The sequence below is a fragment of the Phyllobates terribilis genome, unplaced genomic scaffold (assembly GCF_046119375.1).
Source record: "Phyllobates terribilis strain yellow unplaced genomic scaffold, ASM4611937v1 Scaffold_7__3_contigs__length_470593459, whole genome shotgun sequence".
In the NCBI taxonomy this organism is placed as follows: Eukaryota; Metazoa; Chordata; class Amphibia; order Anura; family Dendrobatidae; genus Phyllobates; species Phyllobates terribilis.
In genome coordinates this window covers 427,448,535-427,476,121 of record NW_027362767.1, presented here as the reverse complement: position 1 = coordinate 427,476,121, position 27,587 = coordinate 427,448,535, and the positions used below count along the sequence as shown (strand labels likewise).

Sequence of the window (27,587 nt, the reverse complement as noted above, 5' to 3'; positions counted from 1 at the left end):
AACTCCAGGACTCAAGGCCCACCAACAGGACTTGTTTTCAGGATTTCCTTAGTATTGCACAGATGATAATTCCATCACCTGCACATGCAATAATTCCATCACGTGTGCAATACTAAGGAAATCCTGAAAATATGACCTCTTGGTGGGCCCTGGAGACTGGAGTTGGGGAACCCTGCTCTAACATTCTGGTATCACTTTCTGCCTGGTAACTGCTGATTATTTCTGTGTCACTTTTCTTACTGGTTCTTTGGTTTCTGTTTACTCATCCATGTAATTTCAGTTTCTGAGTTATGACTCTACCGCCCTTCAGGTCTATAACAAGGAACATGGCAGCAGGCTGTGCTCTGCTTCTCCTGTATCTGTTGATGACAGTGGATTCTGGTGAGTATTTAGGAATTAATTGTAATAAGATAGTAATGATCATCTATCGCTCCATTATAGATGTCGTATTTCTATAGGTTCCTGTACTGTGCAACGTTTTTTCTTAACCCCGTACTGACATCCGCTATATATGTTCGGCAAAATATGAAAGGATTTATATAGAGGTGAGATCGTGGCTGATTTATACATCTGACATCTGCCCACCACTGAGCTGGTTCCACAAATGGCAGTTTAACCCCCTGAGATGCCGCAGTCCTCTGTCACCACATTGGCCCCATCACAGCACAATCAGAGGTGGCTAATTAGTGACCCTGACAGCTGGGGGCCTAATGAAGGGACCCTATTCTGCCATATTTCATCACTAAAAAACAACTAAAAGCAATATATACCATATACATATATTACATATATATTTATATAACATTTTTCTGTTTATCAAAACAATGGTTATTTGAATGTTTCTATAAAGATACAGTGTATATATATATATATATATATATATATATATATATATATATGTGTGTATATACATTTATTTGTAAAACTATATAGAAATATTCAAATAACCATTGTTTTGTAAATAAATGTATGTTGTATTGTTTTATCCATAAAGCTCTCACTATTCAGATATCACATTAGTTAATGATCACTGTAAAAAAAAAAAAGATATTTAAAATGCCAGAATTGATGTTTTTTTCACTTTGTCTTCCAAAAAAATGTAATGAAAAGTGATCCGAACTCCATAATGGTATTAAATTACAACTCGCAGAAGTTTTTCAGCTTTATTTAAATAAACCTTATTCATTGTATGACACAAGTGTCTGCAACTTACTGATACATTTCTGCATCAGTTTTACACCATTTTTCTATCTCTGCTGTCAGTGGATGGAAACATCTTTGTTTTCACCCACCGTGAACCCGTCCAGACCTCGCCCTGATAACAGCCGGGAGGAGGCTCTAATCGTAGCCGCTGCCAGCAATCCTCCATGACACAACGATATACTTGCATCTATTCCTTGTGTTACAGTTTCACATTACAAAGTTTTGGAGTTTCACTTGACTATAGAAATCTAAAATTTGACATAAGCTTCAGGCTAAATCAGCAGCATAAAATATGAGGCAATGGGTGACATGTGAAAGCCCATGTAGTCATTATTGCAGCCAACGGACGCCATCTCTTATTTTTCATTTTCGAAAATTATTGCAATGGTCTGATTGGCTGCCATGCACAAATGCATCCCCTCCACTGTGCTAAAGCCTTTTCAAGTGGACCCATAACACCGGTCTGCAAGGGTAAAATTGTTTGAAAAGTAAGAGGTGATTCTTATATACTTTCAATCACTGAAATCAGTAAAAATATATAGAAAAAATTCCATCACATAGTTTTTTTTTCCCAAACGCGGGCTCCATAGGCTTTTTCTTGCAGCATACTCTGACCCATTTTTACATGACTTTTGGTGGATAATTTTGGTGTCTTTAGGTTGGTTAGAAATTAATGGACGCTGTGCTGCGATTGGCTGCTGTGAGTGTGGCGGTGTCCATAGCATCTAATCATAGCATATCTGTCATTTTACCTCAGCAGTATAAGAATTGAAAGCTGCTCTGTGATTGGTTGTTATAGACAGTAAAGACAGATAATTTTTTTAGTCACAGTTCATAACAGTGTGGTGTTGTCCATAGCAACCAATCAGAGCACAGCTTTCATTTTACCTCAGCAGTATAAGCAGAGGCTGGCTGGCAAATAGGGGCTAGCACAAAGCAGTGGCCCATGATTAGCAGCCTATACTTATTGCCTCTGATTCATTAACCCCTTACCGGCCCATGGCGTATTAGTACGCCTTGGGCCATCACCCCCGGTTCAGTGAGGGCTCCGGCGCTGAGCCCGCACTGAACCGAGCACATGTCAGCTGATTCTTACAGCTGACATGTGCTCGCAACAGCTGCAGGTGGAATCACGATCCACCCGCGGCTGTTAACATGTTAAATGCCGCTGTCAATCTCTGACAGCAGCATTTAGCAGCGCCGCGCAGGAAGTGCGGCATTGGCCCCACCCATCGGTGACCCCCGTCACGTGATCGCGGGTTACCAATGAGTGGGCATGACAACCCTGGGTCTGCAGCAGACACCAGTGGTTGTCATGAGCTGGTCGCTATGAGCGCCACCTAGTGGTCGGCGCTCATAGCACAGGACCATTTCTGCTGCATACAGGGGATCTGCTCATCCCCTGTATGTAGCAGAGGCGATCAGACAGTTGCTGCTTCTAGTTTCCTATGGAGACTATAGAAGCAAGCAAAAAGTGAAAAAAAAAAATATATATGTATAAAAGTTTAAATCACCCCCCTTTCGCCCCATTGAAAATAAAATAATAATAATAAAAAACCCACATACACATATTTGGTATCGCCACGTTCAGAATCGCCAGATCTATTAATATAAAAAAACGAATTAATCCGTTCGGCAAACGTCGTAACAAGAAAAAAATTCTAAACATCAGAATTACGTATTTTTGGTCGCCACAAAATTGCAATAAAATGCAATAACGGGCGATCAAAACATCGGATCTACCCAAAAATGGTATCAATAAAAACTTCAGCTCGGTGCGCAAAAAATAAGCCCTCTCCTGGCCCCAGATCCCGAAAAATGGAGACACTACGGGACTCGAAAAATGGCACCATTTTTTTTTTATTTTTTTTTACCAAACTTTGGAATTTTTTTTCACCACTTAAATAAAAAAGAATCTATACATGTTTGGTGTCTATGAACTCGTAATGACCTGGAGAATAATAATGGCAGGTCAGTTTTAGCATTCAGTGAACGTGGTAAAAAAAAAAAAATCTATGGTATTGCACTTTTTTGCAATTTCACCGCACTTGGAATTTTTTCCCGTACATGATATGGTAAAACTAGTTATGGCGTTGAAAAGTACAACTCGTCCCGCAAAAAATAAGCCCTCACACGGCCATATTGACCAAAAAATAAAAACGTTATGGCTCTGGGAACAAGGGGAGCAAAAAACGAAATCGCAAAAACGGTAAATGGCCCGGGGGTAAAGGGGTTAAAGGGGTGGTCTGAAATGAAATTTTATTTTACTCCTAAATCTGTCTATCTAATGTCACAACTTGATCTTTTTTCCCTAATATACCTTAATTAAACATTCCCTATCCTTTCCACACTACGCTAACTCCTTTATTTTTTTCACTTCCTCTTTGATGATTCTTCATTTGAGAATCCACAACGGTGGGTTGCTTACATGAGTTGTCATCAGAGGGGCCGAGGCTGCGGTCACTGGCACAGCCTCTGCCCCCACCCTGAAATGAAGTGTCATCAGTGACCCCCATTTCAGGGGCTGGCCAAGTCCTCTGCTCAGCAGATTCCTGTCTGTGTTCTGTTCTTCTCAGTGCATAGTGACAATGCGCTCTCTTGCTAGCTCTTATCAGAAGTGATGAGTCGGCAACAGAGCGCACTGTGAGTGCACATTGTAAGCAAAGAATGAACGAGTGACATCAGGTAAGAGATTTTGCAGACCTCCTGTCTAGCCGCCAGGTACCACTGACCTGAACGCTGGACTGGACTCCCACAAATCAATCCGCTCATCTCTAGTTATATCCTTTCTTTGTAGTAGGCCTGAATACATTTAAAAATGTGGTGCAAATCGTGTTTAAGGCTATGTGCACATATTGCATTTTTGATGTGTATTTTACCGCACAAATTTGGCACGGAAAATACGCAGCGTTTTGCTGTCCCAGCAAGTATATGCACACGTCATTTATTTTCTCCTAGCAGAGTTACAGAAGATACAAATCTGCAGCATGTCAATTCTTGTAGCAGCTTTCACATACTTATCAGTGGGGAAAAATATGTAAAAAAAAAAATGCATTTCAAAAGTGAGGCAAAACCACGTGTGATTTACGTAACGTTTTCCCTGTCAACTCATTAGGATTTGCAGCAGAATTTTCTGCTGCAAATCCTGAATGAGTGTACATAACCTTAGGTTATATGCACACGTTAAGCATTTTCTGCAGATATTTTAGCACCTTATGTCTTTTGACAGGTAAAACGCTGAAAAAAATACACATTTTTGATGCAGTTTTTTATGCATGTTTTCCCCACTCATTGGACTGGGTGAAAAACACTGAAAGAATGGACATTCTACAGATTTGAAACTACTGGTACTTCAAATCTGCAATTAAAAAATAAGCAGTGTGTGCAGGAGATTTCCGATATTTCATTCACTTTGCTGGTACTATAAAATGCTGTGTTTTTTTGCAGCAAAAATATAGGGAAAACGCAGCACAAACGCAACATGTGCACATACCTTAAGGTGGTTGTCCTTGTTAAAATCTATGCATCAGGTAAATGAGTACACATTTAAAAAAAAAGGAATTGAGAGATAGCAGTGGTATACCTAGGCTTATGTATGACTAGCTTTAGGCCTCTTTCATGAGTCCTGATATTTCCAGTACTGGAAAAACCAGTACCAGAGATATGTGTCTGTGTGTCCTAGTGTGGCATACGTGTGGCAACTATATCAGAATCACACGTGCTGGCGCCTGGGAATCAGCGGTACAGTTAGCACTGCTCCCAAGCACCCTTGTCCTGCAGGCATCTGTCATCATTGTCCCTTGCTTGCACTGAGATCAGCTCAAGCAAGTGACAATGTTGAGCATTGTATTCAGCCCCTGCTGTGTCCAACAAGTGTAAAAAATAATAATAAAATAAAAAAAACATTACATTATACTCACCTTTAGGCCACGACCCCACTATCAGTATTTGGTCAGTATTGGTGCACTTGTTTCTATTATACCTTTTCTCTGATTGCTCCTCATCTGGTTTTGTCTCCCACTCCTGAGAAGAAATACTGACCGAATACTGACCTAATGCTGATAGTGGGGCCGTGGCCTTATACCTAATTCCCCGAAGACATTGTCCCCTGTAAACAAACCAAAAATAAAAAGAACAATATCCTTCACCTGTCCGAACTTGAAACAATCCAGTGTCCCATGCCATAATCCATCTGAGTGACAGGACACCGCTCAGTGAGTTCATCACAGGTTAGGGGCCTGCTCGCTGCAGCGAGTCATTCGCCTCTGCTCCTCAGCGTGTGCGATCGCCTCAAGCCACTGCAGACGCTGATGAAGATACAGTGGGTACGGAAAGTATTCAGACCCCTTTAAATTTTTCACTCTTTGTTTCATTGCAGCCATTTGGTAAATTCTAAAACGTTCATATTTTTTTCTCATTAAAGTACACTCCCCAAAAAAATTCTGAAAGCTGTTCTACTGCTCAATGGCAGCAAGTAGACTTCTGTTCCTGTAGGGCATTTTGTACGCTTGAAGGAAAGCTATGAGACTTTATTCTCAAGAAACTTAACTATGAGGATCAAGGATGGTCAATATGTGGTGATCTGAAAGTTCTTTTTACTCCTTGGTCAGCAAGGAGAATACACGAAGTACCCATGCTTTTTGTGTGAATGGGAGCGCCAGGATAGGACTCCTCACTGGAGCCAAAAAAGTTGTCTAACAAGAACATCTTTGCAACCTGGACTCAAAAACATAGTTGTGGAAAGTTTAGTTTATCCAACTAAAGTTCTTCAGCCACCACTCCACTTTAAGCCTGGACTGATGATGCAGTTTGTGAAAGTTCTGCTGAAAGAAGGAGAGACTTTTAAGTACCTGTGTAACCACAAGTTTCAGGGACTGTTTGAAGCAAAACTGAAGGAAGGCATTTTTGTGGGTCCGGATATTCGGAAACTCACATGCTCGAAATAAAAATGAAAGCTGTTGAGAAAACTGTTTGGGATTCTTTTAAAGACGTCGAAAATAAATTTCTAGGTAACAACAAAGATCCAAAATTTAAATCCGTTGTGGAGAACATGCTGAAATAGTAATGAGCGAGCACCCACATCATGTCGACCTAACTTCCTGTCCCACTTTCTACGGGGCCTTGGAATACCACTCTTGAAGCCAGACCAGTGTGAAAAGGTTATTGGTTGGATAGCAGATAAATAAATAATGCTTCCAGTCAGTTTGCAACCACCACCACCCTGTCTTCTATAAGATCCAGTCTCAGTAGCCGTGAGTCTGGACCACATTATTATTATTATTTATTATTAGAGTGCCTTACATGTGAAAAAAGGCTATACATAGCAAAAACAATTACAATAATCTTGAACAAAAATGTGACGGCGACTGGTACAGGGGGAGAGAGGACCCATCCCGCGAGGGCTCACAGTCTACAATGGATGGGTGAGGAATAGGATACAGTAGGTGAGGGTAGAGCTGGTCGTGCCGCGATATGGTGGAGCGAGGGTTACTGCAGGTTGTACGCTTGCCGGAAGAGGTGGGTCTTCAGGTTCCTTTTGAAGGTTTCAACAGTAGGCAACAGTCTAATATGTTGGGGCAGAGTTCCAGATTTGGGGATGCACGGGAGAAATCTTGTATGCGATTGTTGGAAGAAGTGATAAGAGAGGAGTAGAGAAGAAGATCTTGTGAGGATCGGAGGTTGCGTGCAGGTAAGTACCGGGAGACTAGGTCACAGATGTATGGAGGAGACAGGTTGTGGATGGCTTTTCATGCCAAGGTTACAGTTTTGAACTGGTGTTTCTGGGCAATAGGGAGCCAGTGAAAGGATTAACAGAGAGGAGAGGCCGGGGAATAGCGGGGGGACAAGTGGATTAGTTTGGCAGCAGAGTTTAGGATAGATTGGAAGTGTGAGAAAGTGTTAGAAAGGAGGACACAGAGCAGGAGGTTGCAGTAGTCGAGGCGGGAGATGATGAGGGCATGCACTAGTGTTTTTGCAGATTCTTGTTTGAGGAATGTGTGGATCCAGGAGATTTTTTTTTACTTGGAGTCGGCATACTCCTCACCCTGATCCTCCTTCCTCCCACCATGCTGAGTGTCCGGAGACAACTGATCCCACACTTGGACACTCCGAACAGCTGTTCTGTTCATCTTTCCATTTATAGATTCTGGCCTCTGGCTCGGTCCACTTCAAGCGGGGCAACAGAAGATCTCATGTATCGATGGCCAAATATTTGAGCAGCCATGGTCACCCAAAGGTGACGGTGGGAAAGTGCAATAACTGAAGCAAGAGGTGGATAATGATGAGACACAATAGACAGAAAGTCAAGAGGAGAACCAGGGTGCAGAAGTGCAAGACGAGGTGATGGACGATGAAATTTATGGGCCGAAGGCTAGGGTCCAGAAACAGTGTTTGCGGGTGACACCACTGCCTCTTCCCCCGTTGTACGTGCACGCCAAGCCTCCATCCATGATGCAAGTAAAGATGCCTCCCACCCTGCACCTGTTGTTGCACACTTGCAACCATCACCATCAGCAGTCACGTCCACGTCATTTGTTCCTACCCCAGTCCTTGGAACGCAAGCGCAAATACGCAGCCACCCACCCACAGGCCACAATACTAAACTGCCACATTTCTCAACTGCTTGCACTAGAAATCTTGACTTTTAGGCTCGTGGAGGCGGAAGCTTTCCGCAACCTCATGGCGGCTGCTGTCCCTCGGTACTCGATCCTCAGCCGCCACTATTTCTCCCGGTGGCGTCCTCACCTTACACAAGCACGGGTCCCAGAACATTACCCATACCCTCACCAGCTTAGTTACTGGGAAGGACCGCTTAACCACAGACAAGTGCACAAGTGCTTGTGACCATGGACGGTACATCTCACTGACGGCACACTGGATGAATATTGTGGAAGCCGGGACCCAGTCGGACCCTGGAATGGAACACGTCTTCCCAACTCATAGGATTGCGGGCCCTGGGTCAATCAAGCTTCAACACAATGTTCACAAGGTAGACAGCAAGGTAGACAGCAGCAGTGGTCGGTTTCCTAGACAATGAGCAAATTATTATCATGATGATAGAGGCCACCATCTCCTTAGCTTGCTGCTGGTACTTTTCTGTGGGAATGAGCTATTCTCCAACCAGCCTGGAATATTTCCAGTAAATTATGGCACGCCATGGTTTGGTATTAGTACCCAGTACCAGAAGCGAAGCCATCCACAATTTCCTTCTTAGGAATTTTATTTGATAGACTGAGTGGCTGCCCAAACTTTAGTGTCTCACAAAGGAGCTAAAGACACTGAGTGGCAGTAGGTGCAGGTTTCTCCAGCATGACGTGTTTGCTAGATATCAGAGGGAGAACATAATTTGGCTTTGCCAAGGTGCTAGATTGGATCTTTTAAAGTTTTATAGATTGCTGGAGCCAGTCCGCAGTAAAAAAAAGCAGCCATAGAGTGTCCGGGAACCTTCACACAGACTTTTCTTAGCCAGGGCTGCTTCTTGGTGAGAGTTGTATTTCACCACAGCCATATTCTTTTGGTCGGATGAAATGACTGGCATAGAAGGAAACCGTATCTACTCCGGCTGTCATTTCTCGGCCACCACGTTCCGACCATTGTCACACACGACCATGCCTGGCTGTATGTTCAGTGGTGAGAGCCACAGATCTGCCTTCTGTGTTACAGCTTTCAACAACTCTGCAGTGGTGTGCGGTTTTTCACCTAAGCATAAGCATATTATCTTCAGCACAGCCTGTTGCCGCTTGGCCAAGGCAGTGCTGCAGTGCTTCCAGCTCGCGACTGATGTGATCATTTCGGAGATGGAGGCCGAAGAGGAGGAGGAGGTATAGGAGCTGTACAATGTGATTTCATTGAGGTTACATTGGCGAGTCTGGTTTTTATACTAAAGATCCCTTTTGGAAGTGCATTGAGGTGAAGGGTGCACTGCTGGAAAAGGAAAAAAAAAAAAAAAAAAAAAAAAACTCTTTAAATCTCTTAGTTTGCGAGTGTGAACGAGCTGCGTGTGTCCGGAGCGTAAGTGCGAACGAAAGTAAGTTTGTGACTTGTTTTTCAGTGAAGAGGTATTGGGAATCCTGCAGAAAATACCTGTGTGAATTGCGGTGAGTGCTGCATTGTGACCTGCTGAGTGCTTTTCTACCTGTTTAGATTTATTTGGCTTTTTAAAACCTATTTTCTCACTACAGTTTTAGTTTCTTAGTTTACTACCTGTGTATTTAAGGGTTAACTACATTGCACTAAAATCCTGAGGTGTAGCTTTACTCACAAGGGGTTAATTAAGGGGAAGGGGTCATAATTAAGGGTTAATAAGGGGCAGCTGGTTGGGCATTCAGTCCTTTGGAAGTGCATTGAGGTGAAGGGTGCATTGCTGGAAAAGGAAAAAAAAAAAAAAAAAAACTCTTTAAATCTCTTAGTTTGCGAGTGTGAACGAGCTGCGTGTGTCCGGAGCGTAAGTGCGAACGAAAGTAAGTGTGTGACTTGTTTTTCAGTGAAGAGGTATTGGGAATCCTGCAGAAAATACCTGTGTGAATTGCGGTGAGTGCTGCATTGTGACCTGCTGAGTGCTTTTCTACCTGTTTAGATTTATTTGGCTTTTTAAAACCTATTTTCTCACTACAGTTTTAGTTTCTTAGTTTACTACCTGTGTATTTAAGGGTTAACTACATTGCACTAAAATCCTGAGGTGTAGCTTTACTCACAAGGGGTTAATTAAGGGGAAGGGGTCATAATTAAGGGTTAATAAGGGGCAGCTGGTTGGGCATTCAGTCCTTTGGAAGTGCATTGAGGTGAAGGGTGCATTGCTGGAAAAGGAAAAAAAAAAAAAAAAACCTCTTTAAATCTCTTAGTTTGCGAGTGTGAACGAGCTGCGTGTGTCCGGAGCGTAAGTGCGAACGAAAGTAAGTTTGTGACTTGTTTTTCAGTGAAGAGGTATTGGGAATCCTGCAGAAAATACCTGTGTGAATTGCGGTGAGTGCTGCATTGTGACCTGCTGAGTGCTTTTCTACCTGTTTAGATTTATTTGGCTTTTTAAAACCTATTTTCTCACTACAGTTTTAGTTTCTTAGTTTACTACCTGTGTATTTAAGGGTTAACTACATTGCACTAAAATCCTGAGGTGTAGCCTTACTCACAAGGGGTTAATTAAGGGGAAGGGGTCATAATTAAGGGTTAATAAGGGGCAGCTGGTTGGGCATTCAGTCCTTTGGAAGTGCATTGAGGTGAAGGGTGCATTGCTGGAAAAGGAAAAAAAAAAAAAAAAACCTCTTTAAATCTCTTAGTTTGCGAGTGTGAACGAGCTGCGTGTGTCCGGAGCGTAAGTGCGAACGAAAGTAAGTGTGTGACTTGTTTTTCAGTGAAGAGGTATTGGGAATCCTGCAGAAAATACCTGTGTGAATTGCGGTGAGTGCTGCATTGTGACCTGCTGAGTGCTTTTCTACCTGTTTAGATTTATTTGGCTTTTTAAAACCTATTTTCTCACTACAGTTTTAGTTTCTTAGTTTACTACCTGTGTATTTAAGGGTTAACTACATTGCACTAAAATCCTGAGGTGTAGCTTTACTCACAAGGGGTTAATTAAGGGGAAGGGGCCATAATTAAGGGTTAATAAGGGGCAGCTGGTTGGGCATTCAGTCCTTTGGAAGTGCATTGAGGTGAAGGGTGCATTGCTGGAAAAAAAAAAAAAAAAAAAACTCTTTAAATCTCTTAGTTTGCGAGTGTGAACGAGCTGCATGTGTCCGGAGCGTAAGTGCGAACGAAAGTAAGTGTGTGACTTGTTTTTCAGTGACTTTGGATTCAGGGAGTTTGGAAGGGAGGACTTAGGACTGAATTGCTGACTCTATTTCATTAATTCTTTACTTTACTTTTTACTTAACATTTCTGTCTAGTGCAATCCCCATTAGGAAATGAGCTCCATTATTGACAATGCGATCCAGTGTACATCTTGCCACATGTATGTATTCCTTGAACAGCCGGTCGTGGGTGCATACTGCTGTGTGAGATGTGTGCACGTTGTGCGTTTGGAAGCCCAGATACTGGATCTAAATGAGCAGCTGGCAACACTGAGATCCATTGACAACATGGAAAGGAGTCTGCTGCTCACTGAGCAGCAGCTCACTGGGGTAGATGTGGGGGAGGGTGGTAGTCGGGAGCTGCAGGACAGTGAGGTCGCTAGTTGGGTGACAGTTAGAAGGGGGGGGGGTAGAGGGAAGAGTGCCAGGGAGGCTAGTCCTGATCTGGCACACCCCAATAAGTTTGCAAAGTTGGCAGATGAGGGGAGTGATGGTACAGGGGTAGCACTACTGCAGCAAGGCAAGTCCCCTGAAAGCCAGAGGAATGTCAGCTCCAGTAAAGAGGGAAATAGGAGAGCAGGGCAGGCCAGGCAGGTGCTGGTAGTGGGGGACTCAATTATTAGAGGAACAGATAGGGCAATCTGTCACAAAGACAGGGATCGTCGAACAGTGTGCTGCCTACCTGGCGCTTGAGTCCGGCACATCGCTGATCGGGTTGACAGATTACTGGGAGGGGCTGGTGATGACCCAGCGGTCATGGTGCACATTGGCACAAATGACAAAGTTAGACGTAGGTGGAAGGTCCTTACAGATGATTTCAGGGATTTAGGCTGCAAGCTGAAAGCAAGGACCTCCAAGGTGGTATTCTCTGAAATACTACCGGTACCACGTGCCACGCCAGAGAGGCAACGGGAGATTAGGGAGATAAATAAGTGGCTCAAGAACTGGTGTAGGAAGGAGGGATTTGGGTTCCTGGAGAACTGGGCCGACTTTTCAGTTGGCTACAGACTCTACGCTAGGGACAGGCTGCACCTTAATGGGGAGGGTGCAGCTGTGCTGGGGGAGAAAATGGCTAGAAGGTTGGAGGAGTGTTTAAACTAGGGATTGGGGGGGAGGGTATTCATTTTATAGGTGGGGAAGATAGTGCAGATAGTGACCTGGGCACAAATAAAGAAATTGGGGGTGGGGTTAGAACAGTCAATAAAGTAAGAAGGAATAGAGGTACAGAGAGATACATAAAATGCATGTACACTAATGCCAGAAGCCTCACCAACAAAATGGAGGAATTAGAATTAATTTTGTTGAAAAATAATTATGACATGGTAGGGATATCTGAGACGTGGCTGGACGAGAGACATGACTGGGAAGTTAATTTACAGGGCTATAGTCTGTTCAGAAATGACCGTACAAACAAGCGAGAGGGGGGTGTGTGTTTATATGTAAAATCATCCTTAAAACCTGTCTTGCGGGAGGATATATGTGAATCTAATGAAAATGTAGAGTCCCTGTGGGTAGAGATAAGGGGAGGGGGAAAAAATAATAAATTACTGATAGGAGTTTGTTATAAGTCTCCAAAAATAATGGAGGTAGCGGAGAATATCCTCGTAAAGCAAATAGATGAAGCAGCGACTCAAGGAGAAGTCATTATTATGGGAGACTTCAACTACCCTGAAATACATTGGGGGACAGAAACATGTAGTTCAAGCAAAGGAAATAGGTTTTTGACTACTATGAAAGACAATTACCTTTCACAACTGGTACAGGACCCAACAAGAAGGGGGGCACTGCTAGACCTAATATTAACCAATAGGCCAGACCGCATATCAAATATACGAGTTGGGGGTCACTTGGGTAATAGTGATCACAAAATAATACGTTTTCATGTAACCTTTAATAAGATGTGTAGTAGAGGGGTTACAAGGACACTAAACTTCAGGAAGGCAAATTTCCAACGGTTAAGAGATGATCTTAGTGCAATAAACTGGGACGATATCCTGAGACATAAAACTACACAAAGCAAATGGGAGACATTTATTAACATCCTGAATAGGACCTGTGTACAATATATACCCTATGGGAATAAACATGCTAGAAATAGGAGGAAACCACTATGGCTAAATAGAGCTGTAAGGGGCGCAATACGTGACAAAAAGAAAGCATTTAGAGAACTAAAGCAAGTAGGTAGTGATGAGGCATTAAATAATTATAGAAAATTAAATAAATTATGTAAAAACCAAATCAAGGCAGCAAAGATTGAGGCAGAGAGAATCATTGCCAGAGAAAGTAAAAATAACCCCAAAATATTCTTTAACTACATAAATAGTAAAAAACTAAAAAATGATAGTGTTGGCCCCCTTAAAAATAGTCTGGGTGAAATGGTGGATGAGGATGAGGAAAAGGCCAATATGCTAAATGATTTTTTTTCAACCGTATTTACACAAGAAAATCGCATGACAGAAAACATGATTAGTGATAACAAAAATTCTCCAATAAATGTCACTTGCTTAACCCAGCAGGAAGTACGGCGGCGTCTAAAAATCACTAAAGTTGACAAATCCCCGGGCCCGGATGGGATACACCCGCGAGTACTGCAGGAATTAAGTAATGTCATAGATAGACCATTATTTTTAATCTTTAAAGACTCCATAATAACAGGGTCTGTACCACAGGACTGGCGTATAGCAAATGTGGTGCCAATATTCAAAAAGGGGACTAAAACTGAACTTGGAAATTATAGGCCGGTAAGCTTAACCTCTACTGTGGGTAAAATCCTGGAGGGTTTCCTAAGAGATGCTATACTAGAGTATCTGAAGAAGAATAACCTCATGACCCAATATCAACATGGGTTTACGAGGGACCGTTCCTGTCAAACTAATCTGATCAGTCTTTATGAGGAGGCAAGTTCTGGACTGGACCAAGGAAATGCAGTGGATGTTGTGTATATGGACTTTTCAAAAGCTTTTGATACGGTTCCACACAAAAGGTTGATACATAAAATGAGAACAATGGGGATAGGGGAAAATATATGTATGTGGGTTAAGAATTGGCTCAGTGATAGGAAACAAAGGGTGGTTATTAATGGAAAACACTCAGACTGGGTCTCAGTTAACAGTGGGGTACCACAGGGGTCAGTATTGGGCCCCCTTCTTTTTAACATATTTATTAATGACCTTGTAGGGGGCATACAGAGTAATATTTCAATATTTGCAGATGACACTAAACTCTGCAGGGTAATCAATACAGAGGAGGACAATTTTATATTACAGGAGGATCTATGTAAACTAGAAGCTTGGGCTGATAAATGGCAAATGAGCTTTAATGGGGATAAATGTAAGGTAATGCACTTGGGCAGAGGAAATAAAATGTATATTTATATGCTTAATTGTAAAACACTGGGCAAAACTTTAACTGAAAAAGACCTGGGTGTATTGGTGGACGACAAGCTCACGTTTAGTGGCCAATGTCAGGCTGCTGCTGCAAAGGCAAATAAAATAATGGGATGCATTAAAAGAGGCATAGATGCTCATGAGGAGAACATAATTTTACCTCTATACAAGTCATTAGTGCGACCACACTTAGAATACTGTGTACAGTTCTGGTCTCCGGTGTATAAGAAAGACATAGCTGAACTAGAGCGGGTGCAAAGAAGAGCGACCAAGGTTATTAGAGGACTGGGGGGTCTGCAGTACCAAGACAGGTTATTACACTTGGGGTTATTTACATATCGAAAAAAGAAGGCTTAGGGGTGTTCTTATTACTATGTACAAGTATATGAGGGGACAGTACAAAGACCTTTCTACTGATCTTTTTACTCTGAGGCCTGAGACGGGGACAAGGGGGCATCTTCTACGTCTGGAGGAAAGAAGGTTTAATCATAATCACAGACGGGGATTCTTTACTGTAAGAGCAGTGAGACTATGGAACTCTCTGCCGCATGATGTTGTAATGAGTGATTCACTGTTAAAATTTAAGAAGGGCATGGATGCCTTTCTTGAAAAGTATAATATTACAGGATATAAATACTAGATTCCTTGATAGGGCGTTGATCCAGGGAACTAGTCTGATTGTCGTATGGAGTCGGGAAGGAATTTTTTTCCCCAATGTGGAACTTAGTGTTTGCCACATGGTTTTTTTTGCCTTCCTCTGGATCAACAAGTTAGGCTATGGGTTGAACTAGATGGACTTAGTCTTCCTTCAACCTTAAAAACTATGTTACTATGTTACTGTGTTTTTATATTTTAGATATATTTTTTTTTATGTCTCTTCAAATATGTATTGGAGTGCGTCCTAATTTTTGCCAGCCCTTGAAATTGCTGCATATACGCAATAACAGTATAGGAGACCCACTCTTTAATAATGGGAAAAACAATTCAAATAGATTCTATATTCTAGAATATTACTTGTTTTATCTGAAATTCGTTTACGGGTGAGGTATCGCAGTATGGATAGCGTATTACACCGATCCAGCCAGGTATTATTGCCTTATACTGCGTGCTGCTAATGCTGCCCAAAAAAATTACAAATTTATTCTATTCCCTATCGATAATGCTGTTACATGCATTTACAATATTGACAAGTGCTGCTAGGTGGTATCGTCAGTTCAAGATGAGTGTTCATTCTGGTCGCATAAATGTCTTCCACAGTCCATACCTTTTTTTTTTTATTATTAATTTGGCCTTGTATACAAGTCATTACCCTGGAAAGAAGTTTCTTAACCATTTTAGCTTGGTTTTTGTATGTATTATTGTCAGTCCGTAAAAGTCGCGTAATACTCTGACAACATTGTTCACAGGTATGCTGTTTGTCAGCAACCAACTGTGAGTAGGTTTGAACACACAACTGCCATACTTTAAATGGAGTATAATATTTGATACTCTCCCAAAAATTTCTGTATTATGGCAGCAATATGGGATCATGTCTGATGGCCACGGTTTAAGTCAGTCGCCTAATAGTATGGTATTTGTCAGCAACCAAGTGTCAATAGGTTCAACAAAACACAGCTGGCTGACTTTAAATTGAGAGTAATATTTGGCACACTCCACAAAATCTCTGTATTATTACCGCAGTAATATGGGATCACGTCTGATGATGGAAAAGTTTCTCTGCTACCACAATACAGTAATGCGAATATAATAAAAAAAAATCTGGCTGTATTCTGCTAACAAGCAAATGAAGCAATAAAATGATGTACTGTATTGCTTTTTAAGCAAGTAATGAGGATGAAGCGCAAAAAAAAATTAGCCCTGATATCTAGTCCAATGGATATCTGTAACAGGCAGCAGACAGAACGTGCAATGGACCCTACTGTGCTGAATACACTGTCCACAAAGCCTGCCTGCCTTATTCCTGCTATCACCAGTAATATATGAAGCTGGATTAGTCCTCAGAAGGACTGTTAGTTCAGATGGATATATATGTAATGCCCCAGAGCTGGGTATTACATTAGTGTTTTATCAGAATGATGAATATTGTATATGTGCCTTTAACATAGCTCCCAACGGTCCCGTATTCCCCGGGACTGTCCCGATTTGAGGGCTCAGTCCCGGGTCCGTCACGGCTCAGCTGTTCTCCCTGCAGGGGCGTAGCTAGGCACCGGGCTTTTTTTTTTTGCAGACACACAATGGCTTTTGGTGCTGCTGTGTGATGCCTTGTAGCTCCTCCTCCCGATCCCTGCTCCTCCTCGGCATCAGTAAAGGTACCGTCACACTTAGCGACGCTACAGCGATCCCGACAATGATACGACCTGGCAGGGATCGTTGCTGCGTCGCTATGTGGTCGCTGGTGAGATGTCAATGACGCGCCCCCTGGGCCATGTTGTGTGATAGCGTTGCGCACGCGGGGAATACCCGGAGCCGGATCTGATGGGGGTAGTAGTCCTCGTGGCGGTGACCCGGTCCGTGCCCAGGGTGTCAAACTAAGTGGCGGAATTTGGTAGATGTTATAGTGTTCGACTACGCCACCCGTTGAATGCGGCCATGAAGCCGCCGCTGCAGGGCAGACCGCTGAGGCCGGTGGTACGGTTGTGCAGCGTGGATAGTATAACCCTCAACGGGAGGGGTATGGCCCCAGGGCAGCAGGTTGAGAGGAGATGATGGTAGTGATGTTACAGTAGTCCCCGTACTAATAGTGCTGGTGCGACAAGGAATCACTGAGACGTGCAGTTGCAGTTTTCAATGCTTTACTCACAGTTCTTTATCAGGTCACTTGTGCGCAGTTAGGACCACCCGAGTCATGCTGCGTCCACCAGGTGAGGGACTCGGCCAACTTCCAGGCAATTCCAGAGCGTGGTCCAGACCTCCCCTCTCTTCCTTCCTACTGGCCGTCCCCACCAGGGACCCACCTTTGTCCGGCTCCCTCGGGCCTTCTGGTGGCGAAACCTTTCCCGGTTTCCCTGACCCTATACGGTATGCCTTCCTGGTGGATATGGTGAGGGGTCGCGCCAAAACTTGACCACGACCTCCGGTTCCTGGCTAAGGATAATTGGCCTCCACCAGTTTGGGATCCGGTACCCTGTTCTGCCAACCCTTCACCCGATATTTTGTGGGATCTTAGGGTTCCTTCTTTTCTTGTGTCTCTGGGCCTTTCCCTGTGTTTCTGTTCTTTCCTCTTCTTCCTTCTCTCTCTCTCTGCTTCAGGCCTCCACTTCAGGCCGGGCTCTGGAACTGGGCCCGGACTGAGCCACAGCTCCCTGTCAGCCCTCTCTGGCTGAACTCTCTCAGACTGCACTGCACACTGCACACTGTTCTCTCATGGTGCCCACCTTATATACTCCCTCTGACACCCGAGCCCAGGTGACCAGCACCCAATGGGCTCCTACCTATGCCCAGAGTCCCTCCCCTCTCTGCTCCTACACCACTGGGATATCCCCCCCCCCCCACTCCAGCCAGGGACAGACGCTGTCGTACCTGCATATCTATCTGGTGGGAGTACCGTTGATCTGTCCCCCGGAAATGGGGTGAGTGTAGTGTATGCAGCCTACTGAGCTCCGTTCCACACTCCATCCTTACCCGGGAGTGGAATATCACACCTCTGGTTCGAGGTGCAATACCCCTGTAGCAGCCGAGTCCTCGGGGTGCTACATTCCCCCCTGGTAAATCACAGCACGTCCTCGGGCTGGAAAAGAGCAAAACAATTTAGAAACATACAAACATTTTTAAAGTGCACTCGCATATAGGACATTAACTATAAACTCATCCCTTTATGGGAGGTACTCTTTTCTTAGAACGTTACTGGTATAAAACATTTTTATAAAACATTCTACTAATGCCACCGGAACTCTTTTGTAAAACACTATATAAAACTTTTGGCATTATTATTTTAGCAGCATATTAAACTTTCCATTATAAGACATTTTCACATAAACATTTTCAAAACATATCCTTGAGCTCTGGCCGCTGTGCAACTTGCGACCAGGTAAGGTGCAACAGTCACTAACTCCAAGGTAGAAAGGCAGTTCTTATAAAACCAGTAGGGGGCGCTTTAAGACGCGCAACTATTTACAAGGGTATGGCCGCTCTCAGTCCTCGGCCAGTGGGAATAGGGGAATGGCTGCTCACAGTCCTCAGCCTGTGGGGATGAGGGGCACACAAGTAACAGTTCACACAATCACCAATTTCACGACAGTTCTTGTACCCCGACGGGTAACTATATACAGTTCCACTTTACCATTCTCTAATAATGGTGTCCTCCTTGTTCTTCCGGGTAGTCCTCAGGTCCGTCCGGACCCTCGGTGTACTCTCTTTCTGGGCGGTACTGTAGTTCCTCCTCCGTGAGCCTGTGAACGTGGAGGGCGTATGGTCCCTTGGCACCCTTGTGCCGGGTGAAGGTGACCACATCACCCGGGTAGAGATCACGTCCGCGGTGTCCCTCCGGCAGGTGGCTCTCGACATCCCTGCGGGTGACAAAGACGTCGCCGGGGGTTTGATGGTCTCGGATAAAGCCCCAGCCATGCTCTAGCTGGAACTTTATTACGGTCCCGTCGGTGCGGGGACCGTGGGCTGTTCGGGGGTCTTGTCGGGCCCTGCGCTTCTGTTCCGCGCTCCGGGCCTGCAGCTGTTCCTCGCGGATCCGCCTCTCTCGCCGTTCTCGTCCAAAGACCTCCAGCTGTTGACGGCAGCACTCCTCACGCCGGGCTGCGTCCGCCCGGGTCTCCTGGGTGAACCCCATGAGGTTCTCACTGGTCGGATCCCATTCAAATTGGGCGTCCTCTAACGGGATCGGAGCAATTTTGGCGGGCGCTGGAGCCGGGATCAGAGGCTCACACAGGGGCCGTTCCCTCCGGAGTCGGGGGTTGACATACTCCGGTGGCCACACGAAGGGCAGCCCGTCCGGGCTGGTATGCTGCGCGAAGAGATCCGCGCCCAGGGGTGGCACTGTGGAGGTAGAGGGCGCTGTAGGGGCAGCGGCGCCCGGGGGTACTCGGCCTTGCGACCAGGCCGGGGGAATTCTATTTGGGTCAAAGGACGGCACCGTTGAGGAAGAGGGCGCTGGAGGGGCAGCGGCGCCCGGGTTCACCAGGCCTTGCGACCAGGCCGGGGGCGCTTTGGAGGTAGAGGGCGCTGTAGGGGCAGCGGCGCCCTGGTTCACCAGGCCTTGCGACCAGGCCGGTGGCACTTCCTGTTTCGCCGCGCTCAGGGTCAAGGGGCGTGGCGCGGAAGGGGGCGTGACCGCGGCTCCTGCCGCTTGAGGCCTAGTTGGGAGCAGTGGCGGTGCTGCAACGGGCGTGGTGAGTAGGACTTCGGGCTCTGCGACGGGGAGCTGGGGCAGGCTTACGGCTACTGGGTTCGGGGTAATGACGTCCCCATTACCTGCTTCCATCCTTGCTGCTCCCTCCGCGGCGTCGTCTCCGGCCTTCGTCCCTCCTGCACCATCCTCAGAGGCAGACATGCTCCGCGTTGCGGGTGGCGCCTCCTGCTGGCGGGTTCCAGCTTGCCGGGCCATCTCCCTTCTCCACTCGGCCAGCGCATCTTGCTGTGCCCGGGCCATCCTCCGGTCCAAGTCCTCCAGCGCAACCTGCGCACGCTCCGGGTCTCTGGGGAGCTGTGCCAGGATCTTCACTAGGCTGTCTGGCGTTGCGGCCTGCAGCTGGCTCCGGACCGAGGTGCTGGCATTGCTGGGCGCTTCCTCCATTCCCGGGTGCGATCTCTCCAGACTCCTCCAGGCCGCACCCATCCTCTCAGTTTTGTTCCCTATCCGCCCCCATTGGGGGTGGTCCCGGGGCAACTTAGTGACAGTCAGTTTCAGGGGCAGCCCCCCCACTCTGATGGACATCTCCATTGCTGTAGTCTCGGCTGGTGGGGGCGGTCTCTTCCTTTGGCGCCACTCTGGGACCATGCCCACGATGGGAGGTGGTCTCTTGCCACCCTCTGGCACGTCCACAATGGCGTCCGCTCTGCCAGGGCGGGAAACAGTCCAAGATGGCGGGAATTGTCCCCTGATGGCGGGAAGCTCCGCTGATGGCGGGTAAAAGCTGCAGATGGCGGGCAAACGGCGGGAAACGACTCCGGACGGCGTCCGATGGCGGGAATCCTCTGGAATTGGCGGGAGACTTCTTTTTGAGGTACATGTGAACTTTTCTTCAGGCACGCAGTACCCGGTGGTTGCGGGCACGAAATCCTGCCGACTACGCCAAAGTTGACGCGCCCCCTGGGCCATGTTGTGTGATAGCGTTGCGCACGCGGGGAATACCCGGAGCCGGATCTGATGGGGGTAGTAGTCCTCGTGGCGGTGACCCGGTCCGTGCCCAGGGTGTCAAACTAAGTGGCGGAATTTGGTAGATGTTATAGTGTTCGACTACGCCACCCGTTGAATGCGGCCATGAAGCCGCCGCTGCAGGGCAGACCGCTGAGGCCGGTGGTACGGTTGTGCAGCGTGGATAGTATAACCCCCAACGGGAGGGGTATGGCCCCAGGGCAGCAGGTTGAGAGGAGATGATGGTAGTGATGTTACAGTAGTCCCCGTACTAATAGTGCTGGTGCGACAAGGAATCACTGAGACGTGCAGTTGCAGTTTTCAATGCTTTACTCACAGTTCTTTATCAGGTCACTTGTGCGCAGTTAGGACCACCCGAGTCATGCTGCGTCCACCAGGTGAGGGACTCGGCCAACTTCCAGGCAATTCCAGAGCGTGGTCCAGACCTCCCCTCTCTTCCTTCCTACTGGCCATCCCCACCAGGGACCCACCTTTGTCCGGCTCCCTCGGGCCTTCTGGTGGCGAAACCTTTCCCGGTTTCCCTGACCCTATACGGTATGCCTTCCTGGTGGATATGGTGAGGGGTCGCGCCAAAACTTGACAACGACCTCCGGTTCCTGGCTAAGGATAATTGGCCTCCACCAGTTTGGGATCCGGTACCCTGTTCTGCCAACCCTTCACCCGATATTTCGTGGGATCTTAGGGTTCCTTCTTTTCTTGTGTCTCTGGGCCTTTCCCTGTGTTTCTGTTCTTTCCTCTTCTTCCTTCTCTCTCTCTCTGCTTCAGGCCTCCACTTCAGGCCGGGCTCTGGAACTGGGCCCGGACTGAGCCACAGCTCCCTGTCAGCCCTCTCTGGCTGAACTCTCTCAGACTGCACTGCACACTGCACACTGTTCTCTCATGGTGCCCACCTTATATACTCCCTCTGACACCCGAGCCCAGGTGACCAGCACCCAATGGGCTCCTACCTATGCCCAGAGTCCCTCCCCTCTCTGCTCCTACACCACTGGGATATTCCTCCCCCCCCCCACTCCAGCCAGGGACAGACGCTGTCGTACCTGCACATCTATCTGGTGGGAGTACCATTGATCTGTCCCCCGGAAATGGGGTGAGTGTAGTGTATGCAGCCTACTGAGCTCCGTTCCACACTCCATCCTTACCCGGGAGTGGAATATCACACCTCTGGTTCGAGGTGCAATACCCCTGTAGCAGCCGAGTCCTCGGGGTGCTACATCAAACAGTCAGATCTTCCCAACGACGCAGCAATGATGCGGCGACCCGTAGCGACCTGTATAACGATGCACGCCTATGTGTCTCTGTGTCTGAGTCGCCAACGAGGTCATTGGTAAAGGTGTCAAACACACCGATGCATGCTACCCAGCGGGACCTCAACGATCAAAAAAAGGTCCAGGCCATTCCGACACGACCAGCGATCTCACAGCAGGGGCCTGGTCGCTGCAATGTGTCAAACGTAGTGAGATCGCTACTGAAGTCGCTGTTGCGTCACAAAACTTGTGACTCAGCAGCGATCTCGCTAGCAATGTCGCTTAGTGTGACGGGGGCTTTACAGTAAAGGAAACTCCCACTGTGCACAGCGATCGCACAGCATGAGGAGGTGAGGGGACAGAGGGCGGGGCCAGGCCTGTGGAGGACTGCAAGCTGCGGCCCTGAGGAGAGGGGAGACATGCAGCCTCTCCATCTGTGGCTGCTGTTATTGCAGGAGGGGGGAGGGAGCTCCTGCAATGCCACAAGCAGCTCCGCAGTCAGGACTAGGGGGGATGGGAAGGGGACTTCACAGGGACAGTGCAGGGCTGACTGGTATCCTATGTATAGCCCATCCTCTGCTGCTGATTGCCAACACCAGGCCTCCACCACTGCCACTGGATACAGGATGGAGAAGAAGTGAGTATATACATATCATGTGTATGAATAATGTGTAAGTACATGTATAATTTGTACATGTGCAGATCCCATGTCTGTGTGCCCAGTGTGTATGATGTCCATGTGATGGCATGCCTGGTGTGTGTATGATGTCTGTGTGATGGCATGCCCGGTGTGTGTGTATGATGTCCGTGTGATGGCATGCCTGGTGTTTGTATTATGTCCATGTGATGGCATACCTGGGGTGTGTGTATGATGTCCATGTGATGACATGCCCGGTGTGTGTGTATGATGTCCATGTGATGGCTTACCTGGTGTGTGTATGATGTCCATGTGATAGCTTGCCTGGTGTGTGTGTATGATGTCCATGATCGCGTGCACGGTATGTGAGTATGTCTGTGTGATGATGTGCCCGGTGTGTGTATGATGGCGTGCCCGGTATGTGTATGATGTCCATGTGATGGCGTCCCTGGTGTGTGTATGATGTCTGTGTGATGACGTGCCTGGTGTGTGTGTATGATGTCCATGATCGCGTGCACGGTATGTGAGTATGTCTGTGTGATGATGTGCCCGGTGTGTGTATGATGGCGTGCCCGGTATGTGTATGATGTCCATGTGATGGCGTCCCTGGTGTGTGTATGATGTCTGTGTGATGACGTGCCTGGTGTGTGTGTATGATGTCCATGATCGCGTGCACGGTATGTGAGTATGTCTGTGTGATGATGTGCCCGGTGTGTGTATGATGGCGTGCCCGGTATGTGTATGATGTCCATGTGATGGCGTCCCTGGTGTGTGTATGATGTCTGTGTGATGACGTGCCTGGTGTGTGTGTATGATGTCTGTGTGATGACGTGCCCGGTGTGTGTATGATGTCCGTGTGATGGTGTGCCCGGTGTGTGTATGATGTCCGTGTGATGACGTGCCCAGTGTGTGTATGATGTCCATGTGATGTATAACATAGCGCTATATAAAATAGAACAGGGGTGGGAGATTAATTTTCCCAAGGGGCCTCATGAGAGACCGTGACTGTTGTGGAGACCAAACCAAAAGGTTCAGATTAATTCTGCTCAATATTAATATTAACATATTATAATTTTTTTAGTATATTTATATTATCACTTAATATTGAGCAGAATTAAGATGCTGATATCCTCCTATATACAGTATGAGCCGCCACATAATCCCTCTATATACAATTAGCATATACCACCCCTACCTACAGTATGAGCCACCACATAGCACCTAGATACAATATAAACCCTCACATAGCCCCCTAGATACAGTATGAGCCCCCAATATACAGTATGAGCCCCCACAAAAAAAGCCAGATGTCATATAATGAAGCTACATAAAGATGAGAAAGTTCTGGTGGCTCCGACTGTGAATGAAGGAACAAAAAAATAATACTCAGGTCCCAAAGAGAGATGAGCAGGATGCACAGATGACGTCGCGAACTGGCTGCAAACTCCCAATTTACTTTTGCTATGTAATTATTATTATATATCACTTTCACTACCTAAATAATCAGATGATGAACCTATAGTTTAATGGTAAGGCATCTGTGTCACATAGTTTTGGTTTGAAAGGATAATAATAATAGTAGTAATAATAGTAATAATAATTAATAATAAAAATAAATTAACCATGATAATACTCAGGGTGTCTAAAATTAATTGTGATTCTTATTCTGATGTGTGAGAAAAGTCAGATATCAAAGCCAAGCATCACTGAAGCCAGCATCTAAAAAACAGAGTTTATTTTTCTGCACCAGGGATTTGAACGCAGAACGTCCACTCTGTTAGGCCGGAGTGTTACCATGCTGCCATCAGCTCAAATGATGCTGCCAGATGTTTTTTCTGTTTTTTTTTTTTTTTAAATCACATAAATATTTATTAACGAAATTCAAACAAAGAAACAGAGTCCAGACGTTACAATGTCCAACAAGGTCACATATTTTCAATTACAGCATATCCCCTCCCTACCCTCCCTTATAAAACATCAACAACAAATATTCAGAAGTACATCCTCCTTTCGGGATCATCGTCTTTCCACCCATGGTGTCCACAATGTATTGAACGCTTTTTCCCTTTTTCTTTTGGCATAAATACCTTTTTCCATATTTACAATAAAGTCTGATTGTCTAAAAAATTCATGTATCGTCGGCGGTTCTTCATTTATCCAATGCCTGGCTATTAATTTACGTGCAATGTACAACAACCTAGCAATCGCCAATTTGAACTGATTTTGAATCTGGATCTCCTCCACATAACCTAAAATACAAACCACAGGTTTCCTCTCGATTCTACAGTCATATACTCCCTCTACAGTGTTAATAACCGCTGTCCAGTATGAGTCCAGTCTGGAGCACTGCCACAACATATGTAAGATCCCAGCCCCATCAGCCTGACAACGAGGGCATTCAGAAGTCTGTCTCAGTCCTGCCCTATTGAGTCTTTCAGGTGTCCTGTATACTTAATGGAGCACATATATTTGTGAGAGTCTACCTGGCTCACTCAGTGACAATTGGGGTATGTATTCCATAATCGCCTCCCGCTTATCCTCGTCTATTAGTCCCAATTCGTCTTCCCACTTTCCTTTAGCCTTAATCGGGTAATTGAGTAAAAAGGAGTGAATTAATGAATGTCATATACCTGACATAATTCCTTTTGTCCCCCCCCCACCCATCACTACACACATAGTCCACCAATATGTCTTTTTGGACCCTCATAGAAACCATTTTACTCTGCACTATGTAAGCTTGACAGAACTGTCTATACTGGATTCTACAGATCTCAGGTAACTCATATTCCTCTTGTAATTTCTCAAAAGTCACTAGTCCTCGCGAGTCCTGTAATTGGGCCATGTATTGAATTCCTTTCCTTGTCCAGTTTTTAAATTCCCCCATTTTGTCAAACTCCGGCAGTTTTTCATTTTGCCATATATGGGAATAATTAGTCAGGGCCTCCACTCTCCTAATCCTTTTAACTTCCTCCCATACCTTGTATATCAGAGCCAGAGTGGGCCATGACAGTTCCAGTTTCCTAAAACTACCTGCCTCCAGTCCATGAACCAATGGACCTCTCCCCAGTACCCAAGTCAATATCTGCCACACTGAACCCGTGCCCTCTGTCTCTCTCCATCCCCTCAGCTGTTGACCCTGAGCTGCTAGATAGTAAATCCACGGGCTCGGGAGTGCCAGCCCCCCCTCATCTTTGGGCCTCTAATATTTCCAATCTAATCCTCGGTTGTTTTTTTCCCCCATACAAGATCCCTAAATATAGAATTGATTGTACGGAATCACTGTTTAGGTAACCATATGGGGGTATTGTGCAGCTCGTACAGCACCTGGGGCATCAGCACCATTTTAATCAGATTTGTCCTTCCCACCACTGATAGATGTAATCTACACCACGCCCCCACTTTGCTTCTGAGTTTACCCAGTAGTGGGATCAGATACAGGTCTATATAGCTTGAGAGCAGGAGCGATACCTCGATGCCCAAGTACTTGAACTGCCACACAACCGCCAACCTACTACCATCCCCCTCTATCCTAAGGTCTTCACCACTACCGTACACAGCTAGAATATTGGATTTCTCCCAATTGATTTCCAGGCCCTACATAGCCCCAAATCTTCCAAGAATGCTCATCACACCCCGCAAAGACTCATCAGGGTGTTCCAGGAAAAGCAGCACATCATCTGCAGATAAAGCTATTTTTTCCTTGATAGATCCATATTTATACCTCTTGACCAAGGCTGCCTTTCTAATTGTCTGCACCAAGGGCTCCACTGCCAACGCAAAGAGCAACGGAGACAGCGGATACCCCAGTCTGGTCCCCCTACGAAGAGCGAATTATCTGGATGTCTGCTCATTAACCCTGACCCTAGCAGTTGGGGATCTGTACAACAGCCGTATCCACAATATGAATGTTGGTACAAATCCCAAGCACTCCAACACCTTTCAAAGATAGCTCCATTCGACACTGTTGAATGCTTTACGTGCATCCAATGACACTACCACTCTACGACCCCCGTTAACCAACGGCAGCTGCAAATTAAGGAAGAGTCTATGTATGTTTATTGCTGTAAACCTATCTGGCATAAATCCGGATTGATCAGGGTGGATAAGATCTTGCACCACACTCACCAGTCGGTTTGCCAGAATTTTGGCCAGAATTTTAACATCCACCGTCAGCAACAAAATGGGCCTGTAGGACTCTGCCAACTTAGGGTCTCTACCTTCCTTAGGGGAACCACTACCACAGCCTCCCTCATGGACAACCGCAGTGCACCACATTCCAAAGCCTCCTCAAAGACCACCTTTAGTCTAGTTGCTACCATCTTAACCAACTGTTTATAGATCTCACCCGGGAGTCCATCCCCCATGGGGCCCTATTATTTGTCATAGACATTATAGCTGTTTCAACCTCCTCCTGTGTTACAGGCTCTTACAGTCTCCTCCTGTCACTCTCTGCAATCCTAAGGAGTCCCGCTGCCCCAAGAAACCCTTCCATCTATGCTGATGAGGCTCCTGATTCAGAAGAATATAGCTGCTCATAAAACCGTCTAAAATTTTCCAGTATATCCTCCGTATCCACCACATCCGTCCCCTCTTCCGTCTTCAGCTTGTATACAAATGAGGATTCCCTCTGTTCTGCCGCCACTACTGATAGCAAATGCCCCACCCTTTCACTTTTATCGTACAATTGTGTCTTCTGGAAAGCTCTTTTCCTCTCTACTCTCTTTATATATAGTTTGTTGACTCCCTTCTGAGCTTCCTTGAGCCTGTTCTGACTCTCCACTGATGGGTTCACCATCAGTTTCCTTTCCGCCCTTTCTAAAGCCTCCATCACTGCCCTGTCTTCTGATCTAGTTTTAGACTTACATCTAGAAATTTCTCGAAACAGAAGACCCCTTAAATATGCCTTCATGGCATCCCACACCACTCGCCTATCAGCACTACCTTCATTGATCTGCCAATATTCATCTAACTCCCCCTTCATTGCTTCCATATTAATATGTTCCAGCCATA

General features: G+C 45.9%; 1 protein-coding gene across 1 annotated transcript in view; it reads left to right on the top strand.

Moving 5' to 3' along the window:
* Window positions 1-230: 230 nt before the first annotated feature.
* The window catches only part of LOC141155197 (class I histocompatibility antigen, F10 alpha chain-like), a 99,360-nt gene continuing 72,003 nt past the window's right edge, over window positions 231-27,587 (top strand). The window contains exon 1 of the mRNA XM_073641932.1: window positions 231-381. Coding sequence (XP_073498033.1) covers window positions 291-381 — 91 coding nt within the window. The 5' untranslated portion in view covers window positions 231-290. The remainder of the gene's footprint in view (window positions 382-27,587) is intronic.